Genomic DNA, 16,279 nt, shown 5'->3' with positions numbered 1-16,279 from the left:
ACCATCCAAAGCAAATTTCTTTCCTATGTACAATAGACTCAAGTCAAAATGTGATACTCAGATCGCTGTATGAAAAGCTACCAAAGACACTGCTATGTCAGATGCGAAGTAACATTCTGTTTGATTTCTAAAACTGGATAATTTTTGATAAGTTACATACTTTAAGTGCATGTTTAATTTCCATCCAGTTAATAATAAAGAAAATAGGAACAACTTGTGTCTAAAATCATGGAGTGTGAGATATATATATTTCATATACATATGTCCATTGAGCCCTTCCTTCAACTAGATTTCCCATGTCCCCCCCCCCCCATTTTTTTTTACTACAAAAGGAGACGGGGTTGCTTATTGTACATTGGAAAGGCATGCCTGGAAAAGTTAACTACAGTGCTAGGATCACTGACAAACCATATCTACATTACACTATATAGCTCTGTATCTGTTTATTTCTGCTCTAATACAGGTAGCCATTCTGAAATATTTTCTTATCTCTGGTGATAAAAGATCAGGCAAAAGTGAAACGATTATCATTGATTAAGAATACCATGTGCTTCTTAAACCAACAATTAACCTGACACCCCAATGGCTAACAAACTCAGGAGGACCCCCTCCTGAAAGTCCTATTAAATGACCATCACTTATTAGAAACTCAAAATAATCCAGATTATTTTTATATTGGCCATGTAGCTTCATGTTATCGTAAGTTGTAGCAAATAGTATTGTAGTGTGTGCACTTCAGCATCAGATTCTTTCAACTTTTTTGTGTTTTTAAATCTGCTTCAAGCAATTTGACTCAACAAGGATAACTGTATTCCAGTACTCTGGCCGAAGGCCATTTTCCTTCTGCGTTCAGCACTGCAGCCAGTATACTGCTGGTATTAAATGTTAAATTGCAGTATATTTCCAAAAAGGCTGTGCATTGCATCACTATGTAAATGATGATGAGTACCATACAATGTAGAACCGTAATATTTTTATACTTACCAACAATTGTCAAAGGATGGAGACCCAGGGGCCCCCCCTCTTCCTCTGCTGCACTGTTTCACACATATTATTTTTCATTAATTATATTACACCAGATTTAAAAATCTACAGAAGTGGCCTATATTTTGCATGGGTTGTGATGGTGGATAGGATAGGATACTGTTTAGATATCAATTTACTGTTTGCTTTCGGAAATGTTATATACCTTTGTTTGCTTCTCAGCCATGCATTCTGTCATATTGGTTGTTGCATTCTGACTTCTTCTGGGGTGGGTAACAAACACGGAACCTCACCTAGCAGATGACCCAAGAGTGTTAACTCACATTTAGGGCAGTTACATTAGCCTTGCAAGTCTTGGTGCCTCAAAGGAGCGGGACCTGCTCTGTTGATTCAAATGTATGGCAAAGAACTGATCAGTCATTTTCTCACACTGGAGTTTGTGGATGAAGGGGCTCACCATTCCCTTCTTTCCTTGGGGGAAAAAGTAAGCAGCGTACTTGGGGCTGGATAACCACGTGAATCACCAATGATGGTCAGTCAGCTCTCACTGCAAGGAAGGGGCGATACATACTGGAGTTTCCACTGTAGAGAAAAATTTAATATATACATATATAAATTAAAAAAGTAACAGATGGAACAGTGTGGCCAGATTATCAGTCCACAGTAGCACAGTCTCAAAAGTCTTTGTTTTCTTCTTCTTCAGAAAAGGGCAGACCACATGTGGGGGGGGGGGAGAAGGAGAGGAAGGACTCTCAACTTGTAGGGGCAGTGATGCCAGACATTGCTCAGAAATTCCTCACCTCAGGCTGCCGGGACCTAAGGATATTGGCAGTCTTGTACAACCCCTCAGTCCCTTCCAAGTCCCCAGCAGCACTGCTAAAGGGAAACGGCACACAATTTATCTGGATAAATGGGGAAGGAATCCCTTTCTGCTGTACTCTGCTGCTATAGCTGCACTAGAGAGGAAAATGCAAGACATCTGTTGTATGACATGTTGGAAACTGCTTCTGTGCTAACCCCCACCCCAACCCCTTGTTGTTCCGAAGATTACTTCTGCACTTAGCAAGCCTGAAAGTCTATGTATTTGTGTATGAGAGTGCGAAAAGGTCTCGTATCTTGTGGAGAGAACCCCCCCCCTCCCCGCTTGAAGTCTTGTAGGTAGATGAGAATTCTCTCATGTCTGGCAACACTGCAACAGAACACGCTTTATGCTGCACAAACATACACACAGAATATTATGCACACATCGGGGGGGGACATACATACGCGCACACACAAGCAAGAATGTGTATTTAGATGGAGGATTCTTGGAAATAGACATTCTTAGCAAATATGGATGACAGATCAATTGTAATTTATTTTCTTTTTAACACTGTATCATCATAAAGAAAACTGGTATAAATGAAAAAATCTATTTCAAATATCTACATCTAAAATTTTAGGCAGTGAAAAAGCACTTCGTTGACAAGGAGTGTGGAATGATGAATGTTAATTGTCAGAAACTGCTGAATGCCTTTTTTTTTAGTTGCCACAAACAAATTCACATATCAGAACGAACAATACTGCTAAATATTCTGTTGGTTTTTTTTTTTTTTTGTTAAAACGCACTGGGGAAAAGAAAAGGAAGAAAGAAAGGGGAAAAGGGGAAAAAAGCCCTCCCCCCCTGGAAATTCATACATATTTCAAAGTTTTGAAATTGAAGCAATATTTAGAACCATAGATGAAGAAACACTGTGGCATTGGTGTAATATACACAATGCACTTCTCTCTCTCTCTTTTAAATCTGTAATGTACATCAAATACTTTGCAACAATGCATTAACAAAAGGCAAGAAACATCTTGCTGTACAGAGGAAACCCCAAATGCAACTTGAAGCCTAGATTCACAATGGATGAGGAGAGGAAACAAAGTGTGAGAAGCTGTCCCCCTTAAGGTTTTGTAAACTATTCATTTTCTTGTGCTTAACTCTGGTCCTACATCGGCTGTTGTACCTTCCTCTCTTTCCTTCAGCCACATTCAATATACAGCACTATTTGTTTTACACTCTACATACAAGGGACAACTGCAAAGCTGCCCCCCTCCCCACAATATATTTCTATATCTATATATATAGAGGGAGATGGGATTATATAGATACAGAAATAGATATACATTTCCCCCCTTTCTAATGACACTCCCGTGCTTAATGTCCAAATCTTTTAGCCATCTAAAAGCATCTTAAAAGTTTCCCACACTTGATTATCAGGGCCTTCCTATGGAACAGGCTTTTAACAAACTAAATTTGCAGGAAAAGAATGTCTTGTGGTATGCATGCACATGCACAGTTCCCGGAGCCGTTTTTTTTGTTTGTTTTGTTTTTTCCTTGCCCAAATTTCAAACCCAGGAATCCGGAGATGCAGGATAGTGGCTTGTTTCGTAATTGAGTTCACTGTAGGGCCGAGCAGCCGAGTAGAAGTCAACGTAGTTCCCGGTGGACTTAAGTCCCAGATGCATATTGTACTCGCTTGCAGGAGGACGGTGATGTACTTGGTCCTCAAAGAAGGACTCGTCATAGTTTCTTGTTGAATTCTGAAATGGCTGATATGGTTCATAATCTTTTCTAGTGGGCTCCTGTGGAACTGGCTGTGTTGAGACCTATCAACAGAACAATAAGCCTCAGCTTGTTAGGTATTAGTGCTGCGACGGGAATCAAGCTTACCATTTAGGGAGGAAGATAAGATGCTTCCACTTGAACGATGCTTATTAGGGGTGGCAGTATGAATGCTTCCAGCATTTCAGCAGCTGCATTCATAATCTCTTAGTCCCCCACCCCCACCCCCGAATTAATTGCACTGTTTTGCTTGATCTTCCTAAATGGACTGCCTTGCACTTGCATTGATTACTGCTCCTAACAGACGTTTTGCTTAAAGAGACGGTTAAAGAGTAAAGGGATGCCAACCTTTTTGGGGCTGTGGGAACATTTGCAAACCAGAGAAAGAATGGAAGAAAAAGGCTTCGGACATGGGCATACCCAGGGGGGGCAGGGGGGCAGCTGCCCCCCCTAGAAGCAAAAATTTTTATAATTAAATGGTTATCGGCAGCCTAAAAGGAAAAAAAAGCTCAAGACTGGTCTTTCTCCCCCTCCCAAAATCTCAATAAAATTTAGCTCTTCCGCTCTTGCCGAGGCAGTTGGCCACTCTGTGTGTGTGTGTTGCGCTGGCTGTTTCCCCCTCCCTCATGCCGACAAAGAGCTGGCGTGCCTATCAGAGACCAGATCCTAGCCTGCACCCTGCTTGGTCAAATGGGGATGCAGGCTGAGACTTGGGCAGTGTCAGGGGGCGAATTCATCGCTGCCAGGATTCATCGTTGCAAGGGAGCTTGGCAAACTGATTTCCCTTGCATGGTGAGTAGTTCCTTTGCGAGGACTGAGGATCCTGGGAAACTGAGTTTTTCAGCCATTTGGGGCTTTCTGTTTGGAGGGGAAAGTTTTTCTGTTTTTTGAAGCTGTTTTTGTTTTTGAACCTGAATGACCATGGCTTGCCTCCCCCCCCTAGTTTTGATCCTGGGTATGCCCCTGGCTTCGGAAATGTCTCATGGTACATAGTGTAAAGCTGATTCCCTTTCCCAGGCACTTCTCTGCTGTATCTTCCAAGCTCCAGTTAAAGCAGCATGAGAAATAAACTACCAATAGATAATTTTCAAAGTATTAAATTGGAAGAACACCAGAAGCTCAACAAGATTTCGGCATCTACTGATCTTTGATGACAAGGAGCTAACTTCCTACATTGTGCTTCCTGCCTCACATATTCAGGCAGCAAGCTAATTGAAATTACTGTGGTACCTCGGGTTACAAACTTAATTCGTTCTGGAAGTCCGTTCTTAACTCGAAGCGTTCTTAACCCGAGGTGCACATTCCCCTCATAGGCCTCCCACCGCCTCAGAAGCGGATTGCGTTCGTATCCCAGGGCAAAGTTCGCAACCCGGGACACCTACTTCCGGGTTTGTGGAGTTTGTGACCTGAAGCGTTTGTAAGCAGGACTGTTCATAACCCGTGGTACCAATGTATTGAACTTTTGAGTGCTGAGTACTTACTAAAGAAGTACTCTAGAAGCAGGCATACTGACACACAAACATTATGCCTTCTTTTCAGCAGACACAAAAGACTGTTCCTTTTTGCTCTGCTTTTAATGACAACAGATGTATCCCCTGATCTCATGATCCTGCTGATCTGTGCTGCTGGTATGATTGATGGTACTATCTTGATTTAATGTATTTTTGTGCAGTTGTTATCTAATCTGTTGCCCTTAGGTTTGGGGACTTTAGGAACAAAAAGTGGCAGGGCCGTCTTAAGCCTATCCTGCGCCGTGGTGCAGGGATCTCTCCGGCGCCCCCACGCCCCCCCATCCTTTGGCAAACAGCGCCCGCTCGGGACCCCTTGGGTTCCTTCCCGTCCCCCCGCGCCCTACTCCAGTCCTGCGCAGCGGCAGGCTGGAGAAGCGCTCAAAGGAGCAGCGGCAAGTGGCGTAGCGTGGGTTGTCAGCACCCGGGGCAAGGCAAGTAATTTGGGCCCCCTAACCCAACCAGATGCCTAAGGGAAATCTGCAAGCAGGATCAAAGCATAACATCACCCTCCCCTTCTGTGGATTGCAGGAAGCATTTCTGCTATTGAGGCCAAGCTGCTTAAAGCACAGGAACCCCTTTGAACCAGAATGGGAAATATTCTCTGCATGAGCAGGGGCAAGTGAGGAGCAGAGAGCAGTCATTTTGTCATGTAGGAGGCCACTAGCCCTTTAAGACAAACCTTGGATGACCAATTGAGGAGCGGATCGAGGCCGCTTTTGTGTGCATGCACACTTCTTCAGATACACTGAAATAGAAATCACCAGACCCTTAGGTATAGCGAGAGGGTGGGGAGGGGTATTACTCAGAAGGGTGGTGGGAATGGGTGATTGGCTGATAGGTGTGGTAAACCTGTTGACAACTTAAGGACAGCAATTGGTCTTACAGGACCAATTTCAGTGTATCTGAAGTAGTGTGTGTTATTTTATGTGCATGCACACAATAGCTCATACCAAGAACAAACTTAGTTGGTCTCTAAGGTGCTACTGGAAGGATTTTTTTTAAATTTTGTTTTGACTACAGCAGACCAACATGGCTACCTACTGTAACTAGAACACAGAGGAGAATGCATTAATATAAGCTACTATTATTATCACAACAATTGAAACGCAATACTCAAAACAGTTTAAAGCAAGCAGAGAAACTCCCAGTTTGTCTTTTGGTTCCTTAGGGAAACGTGCAGAAGGAACAATTAACCAGAAACAGAGTATCAGCAACAATAGGCAAAGTTAGAAAACACCACCTCTTTTCAGAGGCTCTCAGATTAGGAGCATCTCACTCACCTCAGTCAGAGAGAGAGAGAGAGAGAGAGAGAGAGAGAGAGAGAGAGAGAGAGAGAGAGAAAATTATCGTAAGTGGAAAGCTTTTCCTACACGGCTCCCTGCGTCATTTGCTGGTGGGGGGGGGGAGAGCCTGGCTTTGTGCATTAATGCAGGCTGGTGGGGGGTTGTTTTCTTAAAGGCGCACGTGTGCCCAAAGTTGGTGCGCCGTCTTTGGGGCGCGCGAGCCAAGGTGCCCTCCTCCTCTTTCTCCCGTCTCGGGAAGCCGAGGAGCTGGCCGGGTTGCAATCGGGAATGGACAGCCGGCAGGAAGGGGCTGGAGCCCAGCGCCCGAGTGGGAGGATCCGCTGCAGGAGCGGACGACGCGGGGGCGAGAGAGGGGTTGAGGAGCGGATCGAGGCCGCTGGGTTGCCGAGGTGCTGCTGGGGAGGTTGCGCGCACGGCGCACAGTCGGGTGCGCTCACCCAGCGCTGGGGCCGCTTTTGGAGAGGGGCCAAAAACAATATCCGTCCTTCCCAAAAGACCCCTTGGCTCCTCATCTGCTCCCCCCCCCCACCTCCACCCCTGGCTTTCCAGAGCGGCAGGGGCAGAGAGCTGCGGGGCTCTGCGCGCCCTTCCAGTGCTCCCGGGACGGGATGCGAGGGCGGCCAGCTCGCAGCCCGCCCGGGAGTGGCATGGGCGGCAGAGGCTGTGCTGCCGGCGCGCGAGCGCCCGGCCGCCAGCCTGCCCGTGGGGGCGGGTGCGGGTTGGGGAGGGGGGCGCCCGGTATGCCAGCGGGCTCACGGGGGCGCCCCTGGGGGGCCCAGCGCCCTGGCGCGCCGCGCCACTAGCCCCTATGGGTGAGACGGCTCTGAAAAGTGGCATACAAATGTCTAATAATAATAACTATTATTTTTCCCCAGGCTTCAATTTTGAGAAGCTCTTTTGGTCTAAGATGTTTAACAGAGTGCAATCCAGAGGTAAGGATACTTTTTTGGTAATTGACTGTGGTAAAATATAGTTCAATCCACACAGAATGCCAGAAAAACAAATTGGGTTGAAAATGTGCACTCTGTCTGCACTCTGGTGTGTAAGATGCTGCAAGTCCAATGCAGAAGCTCAGGCAGGAGGAATCATTGACCTGACCTCTGTTGAACTGCAGTGTCACCCATATAACGGCCAGAGATTGCACTTCAGCCTAGCCAGACCAAGGGCTCTCTTTGTATATTGTTCCACAAGCCTTGCTCCCTCAGTCTGAGGAAATTCTTGCTCAAGTAGCCAAGTAGACACTGCTTTGTCCTACTGTCTTCTCTGGAACTCGACCCTGATCACACCCTGCCTTTGGCCCTTTTGCTCCTAGCCATAGTCTTTTGCTCCTGTTCAGACCTTACATGTTTGGATTGCCCCCTGTATAATCTACTACCTTCAAACCAAGATTTGCTCAGCAAGGCATGAGTTACCTTACAAACGAGCAAACAACTCATAGCTTGCTCCTGCTCTTCTCTTGTGTCTCTGCCAAGTGTCTGGGGTGAGGTGGCCCAGCAAACCATGGTTAAGCAAGGTGGTTGACCTCAAACATAATGCCAAACCATGATAAAACAAACCATGATCTGTAAGCTATGGGGCTCTCACTGTGGTTTGTTGGCAAAAACAACAACAAAAAACCACCCCAGCTAGTTTTCAAACAAACCATGGCTAATTGTCATGTGTCATCCAGATCACAGCTCCTCTCATTAGCAAGGCCCAATGAAACAGCAGCAGAAGAAAAGCCATCTTCTTTTCCTATATTTTTGTTACAGAAAATGTCAGAACACCATTAACCAGAAATTCTTTCAAGTTTTGACAGGGCATTCTGACATTTACTAATACACCTCAAGACTAAACAATATTGGCCTGATGTAATCCTTTTTCTTTAGCCTTAGGATGATTATTGTTTATGATGGCAGATTTATATTATGAATCTTACAGAATCCTTGCATGTATATTGTTAATACCCCTCCCCCAAAAAACATTAACTATCAACAATTGCTATCAGATAGTTTTATACAAACTTTGATCGGAAAAAGTGATTATATATTTCCTTCTTGCAGGAACACTGCTGGAATGGTGGCGATAGAGACAAAGGTAGGAATAACTGAACTTTGTTTTCCTTATCATTAAGACTACACCATTATACGCCCTCACTCCTGTGCGGAACTAGTATAATACTCAGTTTATGGCATCGATTCTATATTATTTTCAAATGGCATTGATTCTATATTATTTTCCAATTACACTGTGTGAAAATCATGAGCGTTTAGGCCATTTTAATTTGCAAAATAAATCTGGCATTCTACCAAGAGTTTGCAACAGTTTCACAAAAATGCCCTCCCCACGATTCATATTTTCTTTCTGTGTTAGATTCTGTTATGGCTCAAAAAACCCCACAATGAATTGCTCTGGCCACATACCTGGTTGTGTTTAATATCTTCAGCAGGTGCACCATAAGAATTTCTGTACAAAGTAGAGATTCCAGTGTTCTGAGCTGAAGATGAGAAGGGGGGGAGAAAAGGGAATTGTGTTATCAAAGAGAAAGCCAGCTAGTAGCAAGCGAAAAGGGTAATTCATGGTTTAAACAGGCAAGCATCATAATGCATTTCCTAGCAATCAGTTGTGCAGGCACATTGAAAACACTCTACACAGTTCTGGTGATGGCCCCATTTCAGTTAGGTTATTGCAGGACTGGAGCTGTCAAAGAAAAGGGGAATTAAGATGATGAAGGTGTTGGAGCATTTTCCTGTGAAGAAAGGCTAAGCATCTTGGGGCTTATTAGTTTAGGAAAAGGGGTACTAAAAGGGGAAATGACAGAGATGTATAAAATAATCAATATGCTATGACAGAAGGGATTTTTCTTCCATTAATACACCAGAACATGGAGTCACTCAATGAATTTGATTGTCAAGAGCTACAGGCCATCTATATTTGCTCGCAGAACAGATAATTATAGCATGTAGCATTCATTACCACCTAATGCGTTATTATTTCCAGTAGGATTGAAACCCAAGAGCCAGGAACATCATAGCAATGTTAAAGTCTAAACTGCAAATTCACCATTTTGCATGTAAACAAACCACTTGTGGTCATACAGAACTTGGCTTTTAAAATAGCATGTGAATCACTTATAAACACAAAGGTTGTGATTGTTTCCTGTGTGGGCACAGCACTCTGAAGTCAACCCCTAAAATCCTGGGTGTGCTTATATCCTAGCTGCTTATGGTGCAAAATAGCCCATTGCTGCACCACCACTAGGAAAGCCTTATCAGAGGAACACAATGATCAGAGGAACACAAGGGCAGTAGGAATGAATGCACTCTTGTACGCAGCCTCGTTCAAAGTGCTTCAGGGCTTTGTAAGTCAAAACGAAAACCTTGAACATGGTTCAGTAGCTGGCAATTTAAAAGTGTTGCAGCATGCATGTAGTAAAGCAGCCCTTTGAGTAGCACAGCCGTTACATTTTGCAGCAGCTGCAGTTTCCAGACCAATGTCAAGGGCAGCACATTACAGTAGTCCAAGCTTGAGGTTACCAATGCATGAGTCCTAGTGGCCAGACTATGGGTCCTGGTCATTCCTTGTGGCAAAGTCAGATAAGTGTAACATTAGCTGCTTGTTAGCTTTCTGAGATCTTTATCTGCAAGCCATGTTGGGTTCATTCTTCTTCCTCCTTTGCAAGGCCCCTTTATGTGGGTGCTTAGAAATTTGGAGTGAGGGGGCATCAAGAAGCTCGATTAAAAAGCCCTTTAAAAAAAACAAAACCGGACACGGGTGTTGTAGTTTTGATTTTTGTAAGGAGGGACTTGATAATAGAGATTGCCAAGTGAAGCTGAATGAAAAAAAAAAGGTCTGGTGACATGGGAGAGGCTGTATATCTGAACACATAACAGACATAGTATTGGAACCAAATCTTGTTACTGGTGGGGTTGAGATGAAAAACTCAGGGTTCTCGCCCAACTCTTTAGTCCAGATTCCTTCAAGTGTCAGACCTGGGAGTAATAGGCGCATTCCAACAGGGAACTCTTGCTGCTGCTTTCTTCCATCATCTCCCTTCCCTGCTAGCACTTATTCAGAGGCAGGACATGTGCACATGCGTTTGATATCTTTATGCTATTGGAAAACATATATCTGTACACGCAACGCAATCTGAAAGAAGACCTGTGTACAATATCTGGCCAGGGGGGGATTAAAAAAAAAGGCCCACAAAGCTGCAATTTTGTAATATGTTTTATTGAACTGTTGTTAAGATTTGGCTGAGCCTGTTTTGTTTTCATGCCTGTTGAGGTTCTTTTTCAAGGTGATGTATACATTTCATACACAAAGAGAATATGTTTTACTTTCATTTATTCTTCCCTTTCTCTTCAGATGAGGCTTCATTTGATGTGGTAACAACGTGCCCCAAGCTCAGCTGAGGTAACCTGAAAAAGCAAATAAGACTTGTGATCTCTGTTGTCAATCAGATAATGCAAACTGTTCTAGATCAATTATTTTTGGCTTTGTTGTCTAAGCTTATCGCTCATGATGTGCTGAATATGACAAGGCAGCACTGAGGATATTGCTTGTGTATATTTGTGCCCAATTAAAACAAGCGAGTGTAGAGGAGGCATAGAAAAAATTGCAGGCAAAATGAAGGGGAGGGGGAAGGGGTTGGTGGTCAAATATGTATGAAAAAGCACTGGTGTAACAGCCAAGATGAAAAAGCCGGAGTAGATAAAGTGCAATAAACTTTTTTTTGCCTTTACTAGAGCTTGCTTAATATTTATTTAATTGCATGAAATTTATACACTGTTTGAGTGTAAAAAAGCCCTTAATGCAGTTTACAAAAAGTTGTAAATTTTTATTGATCCCATTAATACTTTAAAACATGGAAAAAGTTAAGATTAAAATTCACAACGGCATTTCTAGCAAGGCACCAAAAAGAAAATCTGTAGGCAGGGAGTTTCAAATAAGCTTGAATGTGCTGCAGCTCCCATAAAGTATTAATATATTTGTATGGCCTTCTGCATTACCAAATTAGATCCTGACAAGCGAGCATGTCTCTCACCTGTCCTCCAAAATCCAGGCATGAACTTTAGAGACAAAGCACATTGGGCCTGCTTCACAGGTTAAGTTTTGGGGGGAACATTTTAATGTAAAGTGTGAATGTGCAAAAGTTGCATTATACATATACTGGAATTGGCCATATGTGTGAAGTGACGACCCTCACTTGGTCCCAAAAACTGCAATCCAACACTAAAAGCACAATACCTTGTCAGAACGTGGAAGCTGCCTTTTAGCTGGTCACAAATTCTTGATGGATCAGAATCTGTTGAGGAGTGAAGGATCCCATGCTCCACGCTGGCTATGATACAGAATCATAGCTTCTGTACATTTTGTTTCATCTTTTGGCTCCGTTAGATGAAATCCTGGTGAAAACCTGAAGGATTTGGCGACCAGTAGTAGCAAATTGTGTTAGATCCTAAATGTAACAAAATTGCTGTTGAGTGAGATGTTTAGAATGGTAGCAGCTCCCGATTCCTGGTACCATTCAGAATCTCAGCAAGGAAAGGAAATACCAAGTACCACAGTCTAGAGGTTCTGTAGATTTCAAGTCCAATGCTGTGATGGAGGAATTCTTAGAAAATTAAGAAAGAGTCAGATGGGATCCTTACCACTAGGGTTTGGGATCCTTTCTCATCCCTGGGCTCCACTGTCTAGTTCCTTTTGTGTGATGTAGGGTTTCTCTATCATCCCATACTACTTTCCATTCTTTCCTAGGTGGATTGCCATTGGGCTTGCCAACCCAAAAGTTATGACTTCCCTTGCAGCCCTTTCTCTCCCACCTCCTCACTCTCATTCTCAATCCTTTCCCCCCTGCCCTTTGGTCTGTTTCTGCATCTGTGCAGCCTCTCCTGCAAATTCCATTGGATCTCCCGACCCTCCAAGCACCTGACTTTTTGAAGCTGCGGTGATGCTGGGAGGCAAAGGCATCTTCTTTCCATCACTCTCCTCCAAGCCCAGTGCTCTGATGGGGAGGAAGGCCATTTAAAATGGCCTAGTACACCTGGTATGGCCTGTGGTTTACCAGCCCTGGAAATAAATATTACTTAAGGGAGAGAGAGCTTACTTCAACAGCCATTTCAATAAAGTGAAAAATGAACAGCTCTAAGTTTAAACCACCAAAAATATCCAGGGAAGCCTCAACAACACATTTCCACCCCTCTCTTGCATTCTGCTTAAGCTTTTGGTTAATGTAGATAGGGACTTGCTACAAAGATAAAATTGTGCCTGTAGTGGGGAATGGAAGGTGAGCCGCCACCATGCAAGGTGTCACAATTGGACAGATGCTTCGGCATGATAGCAGCACAAGCCCAGCAAGTGCTTAGCTTGGCAGATGGGTTGGTGTTGAGAGGGGAGAATGTCACCGAGCTGAGGCCAAGGCAGATTCGTCACAGCTATCTTTAGCCACCTGCAGTTGCATGGTTTTAAATCCTCCCGAATTACAGGACTAGTCAACATGCCCAAGGCCTCTTAAGATGTCCCCTTCACAAGTGTCCCTGTTCAGGATTCCGTCAAGTTGGCTGATGCCTCCCCTCTTCTGTGTGCATTTGGACAATCGTTTCATTTCTAGCGTGTAGTAAGTTTGCTCTCTGCCTAAGCCCAAAACTGAGTTGGATGGGTGGGGCATAACCAGAATGAGTGGCCAAGCCTACAATCTCTCTCCCTTTCAAGTTATTTATTTATTTTGCCAACCATTTCCCCCAACGGGCAGAAGGTGCCAAATTTAGGCAACAGTTCCCAACATCAGACTTGGGTGAGAGAGTTATCTCCCCAATCCACTAATGCACATTATTGCCTCCCCTCACAGCCCCCTAGTGAAAATGGGTGGGGAGACATGAAACATTCCTCTAGGTTGGGGTGCAGAAGCTTTCTGGCTTCATGGGCCAGATCCTTTCTGCTCTGCCCAGAGTAATCTGGCCTCTGCTTGAGAGGAGTGGCAGCTCTTTCAGAAAGCAACACAAACACCCAGGTCTTAAAAGCTTTGGAGGAATGAGATATAATTTTCACTGAGGTGTGCCTAAAGAGAGTAGAGGGAAAAATTATACTCCCTAAGGATAAAACAGATAAAAAGATATAAATGAAGTCCTGGTGATTAGAGTACTCATCTGATGCGTGGTTATTCCAATTTCTGCTAAGCCAGATGATATTCATGCAAAAGCTGTAGCTAGAGATCACGACACGTGCTCATCTAGGGTTACACCACAAAGCCAAAATGTGTAGTGCAAGTCACGTCTCTGCCCTTCTGTTGGGGGGGGTGTTGTTATAAAACCAGATAAAACCTCTTTTCCCCATGGAAGAAAAAATACTATTAGAATGCAAGCTTCATCACTGAATTAAACATTATGCTGCAGGAACAGAAATCATAATTTCCTATCTAACCCAGCAATGCTTTATTGCTTGCAGCTACAATACAGACCTGTTTAAATGTACGACACATACAAAATATACGGGCTTAATTTATGACCACTAGTAATATCACAAGTACAAGGAAATGTCAGGTGGAGCTCAAATCGCAGCATAATGATAAACAGTACAAATACACATCTACATTTGGGAAGGACTCTAAAGATGCTCAGCAAAGCTTAAAGCCTGCAAATGTGTTGCATATGGGTACATGCAATATTTTTGCTTCAATTGTTTTTGAATGTATAACATGCGACAAATCTGCCTCACCTGTCATTGCGTCTTTCCTAGAAGTGTGCTCCCCTTTATTTCCATAAGTAGCATTTGTTCCGGTTGATTCGTAGTCTGTTTTTCTTTCTTTTAAAGTGATCATTTCCCGAGGTGAGGCTGGGGCACTTGCTAGCAAACAAAAACAAATTTGGATTTTTAACCTCTCTCATCACACAAGTAACATACAAAACCTACCGCTGGTGTAAATTCATAAACAGACACAAATTCTTAGGAATGCTGCTACTTCAACCACTTAACAACAACCTTATATGCATAAGCATTATGGGGAATCCATTTTGATAGAAAGGCTGGAATCGTATAGCTCATGTGAAGCAACCAGGTGTTATTTGAAAACCTGAAGCATCTGGGCAAATAAAAAGAAGTTAAATTTAACAATTGTTGCTCATGGAGTCTGGAATTCAATGTATTCAAATACCTATACATAAGATACCAAGAAAAAGGCTATGTAGACATCGTACGGAAGATGTGCCAGTCTTATGCACAACTGCTGGACGTTTATTTAGGAGGTGGCGCCCCCCTCCCCCAAAGCCTCTCTCCCAGGACAATGATACATCATAATGCGCATAAATGAAACAAGTAGTATCTGTTTGGGAATACACCCCCACCCCCGCTTTCTGACCCCTCTGAAAAGGGACCATTAATTTCACCACAAGGCACATGGCTGAAACTTGTAAATGTAATAATAAACAGAACTGGACAGAGACCACCTTCCTGCACTGTAAATAGACATAGCTTGACTGCTTTACAGGAGACAGTCCCCAAGTCAGACCATTTAGCATGGGCTGGAGACATCATAGTTTCCCCTGTTACTGAAATTATGAACTCTCTCAGCAATAAAGTAAACGTAAACAGTTCTTGCTTGCTGCAGGAACATATACTTTTTAAAATTTCTTTATGTTTATCAAGTTATGAAAACAAGTAACATACAACCCACAGAAGATCCCACTGCAGGCTCTCTATTATTCTCTCATACTTAACCCCAAGCCACCCAAAGTTCCCAGTCTACAGCTAAATTTGCAAGCTTGCACGAAGCCAATAGTGTAACACAAAACTAATTAAATTACGGTATGAGCCTCCCTCCCTCACTGTCAATCTGGGTCATTTGCTTCACCCATTTGGTGAAATTTGCTTCACCCATTTGGTGAAATATTGTGTTCTTCAATATTTAATCCAATTTTTGACAACGGAGGCTTACTTTAGCCCTATTTGAGGTTCCATCACCTCCATGCAGTGCAAATTGTGTGAGGGACAATGGGGGTCACATTCAAATCCTGCCCCCGTGGGTCCATAACATTTACTCTATGTATCTCTCTCTCTCTCCATGAGCTGAGCAGTAAATTTCTGAGTGGGGAGCCTCCTAGACACAAAGCCAGCCAATGAATGCATGACAAATGGGGCACCTCTGTAGCACACGCAATGAAAGCACAGCATTCTCATGCCTCCAGTGGCAGATCCAGCAACAACCTAGGTAGTGACAGTCCTTAGGCATTCCTCCAAACAGGGGTTTGGATTCCCTTATGCTCCTCACGAGCACAACTAACAACAGTGAGGGAGGAAAGCCCACACAACACATAGTTCCCTGGGCACAAAACACACACATCCCTTCTGCACAAAGAGCTCAGAAATCCACCCTTGGGTTCAAAAGAAGCAAGCAACCAAAGGAAGGGACCAGACAGGCAACAAGGGTGGTCACAGACACACATTTGGGTGACTCCATAGGGTAGTGATGGCCAAACTTGGCCCTCCAGCTGTTTGGGGACTACAGTTCCAATCATCCCTGATCACTGGTCCTGTTAGCTAGGGATGATGGGAGTTATAGTCCCCAAACAGCTGGAAGGCCAAGTCTGGCCATCACTGCCACAGGGCATGGAGTTGGGAAGTGGAAGAAAGGAGTCCAAGCATACACTAAGGGGGAAATGATGCTTTCACTTACCTTTGGCATCACTTAAAATGTGATGTTGGGGGCAAAAGAGAGGATGCTCCTGGGATCCAAACCCACACTACAAAATGCCACAGAGCTGTTCCCTAACCACTCAAGCACAGCAGCAAACAATCCTCCCACCCAAAATCCAGAGGCATCAAAGGGCACATATTTTTGTCCCCTGCCCCAACACCCAGACACAGTGAACACAGGTATTGCAGAAGGAGACAGCTCAATTCAGCACCATACTAGG

General features: G+C 43.9%; 1 protein-coding gene across 1 annotated transcript in view; it reads right to left on the bottom strand.

Moving 5' to 3' along the window:
• Positions 1 to 2,319: 2,319 nt before the first annotated feature.
• CTNND2 (catenin delta 2) overlaps positions 2,320 to 16,279 on the bottom strand; it is a 481,608-nt gene continuing 467,648 nt past the window's right edge. Inside the window, 3 exon segments of the mRNA XM_033154385.1 lie at positions 2,320 to 3,618; positions 8,792 to 8,865; positions 14,085 to 14,213. Coding sequence (XP_033010276.1) covers positions 3,358 to 3,618; positions 8,792 to 8,865; positions 14,085 to 14,213 — 464 coding nt within the window. The 3' untranslated portion in view covers positions 2,320 to 3,357.

This window comes from Lacerta agilis, chromosome 7 (genome assembly GCF_009819535.1).
Source record: "Lacerta agilis isolate rLacAgi1 chromosome 7, rLacAgi1.pri, whole genome shotgun sequence".
NCBI classification, from domain to species: domain Eukaryota; kingdom Metazoa; phylum Chordata; class Lepidosauria; order Squamata; family Lacertidae; genus Lacerta; species Lacerta agilis.
This window is presented reverse-complemented; position numbering and strand designations above follow the sequence as displayed.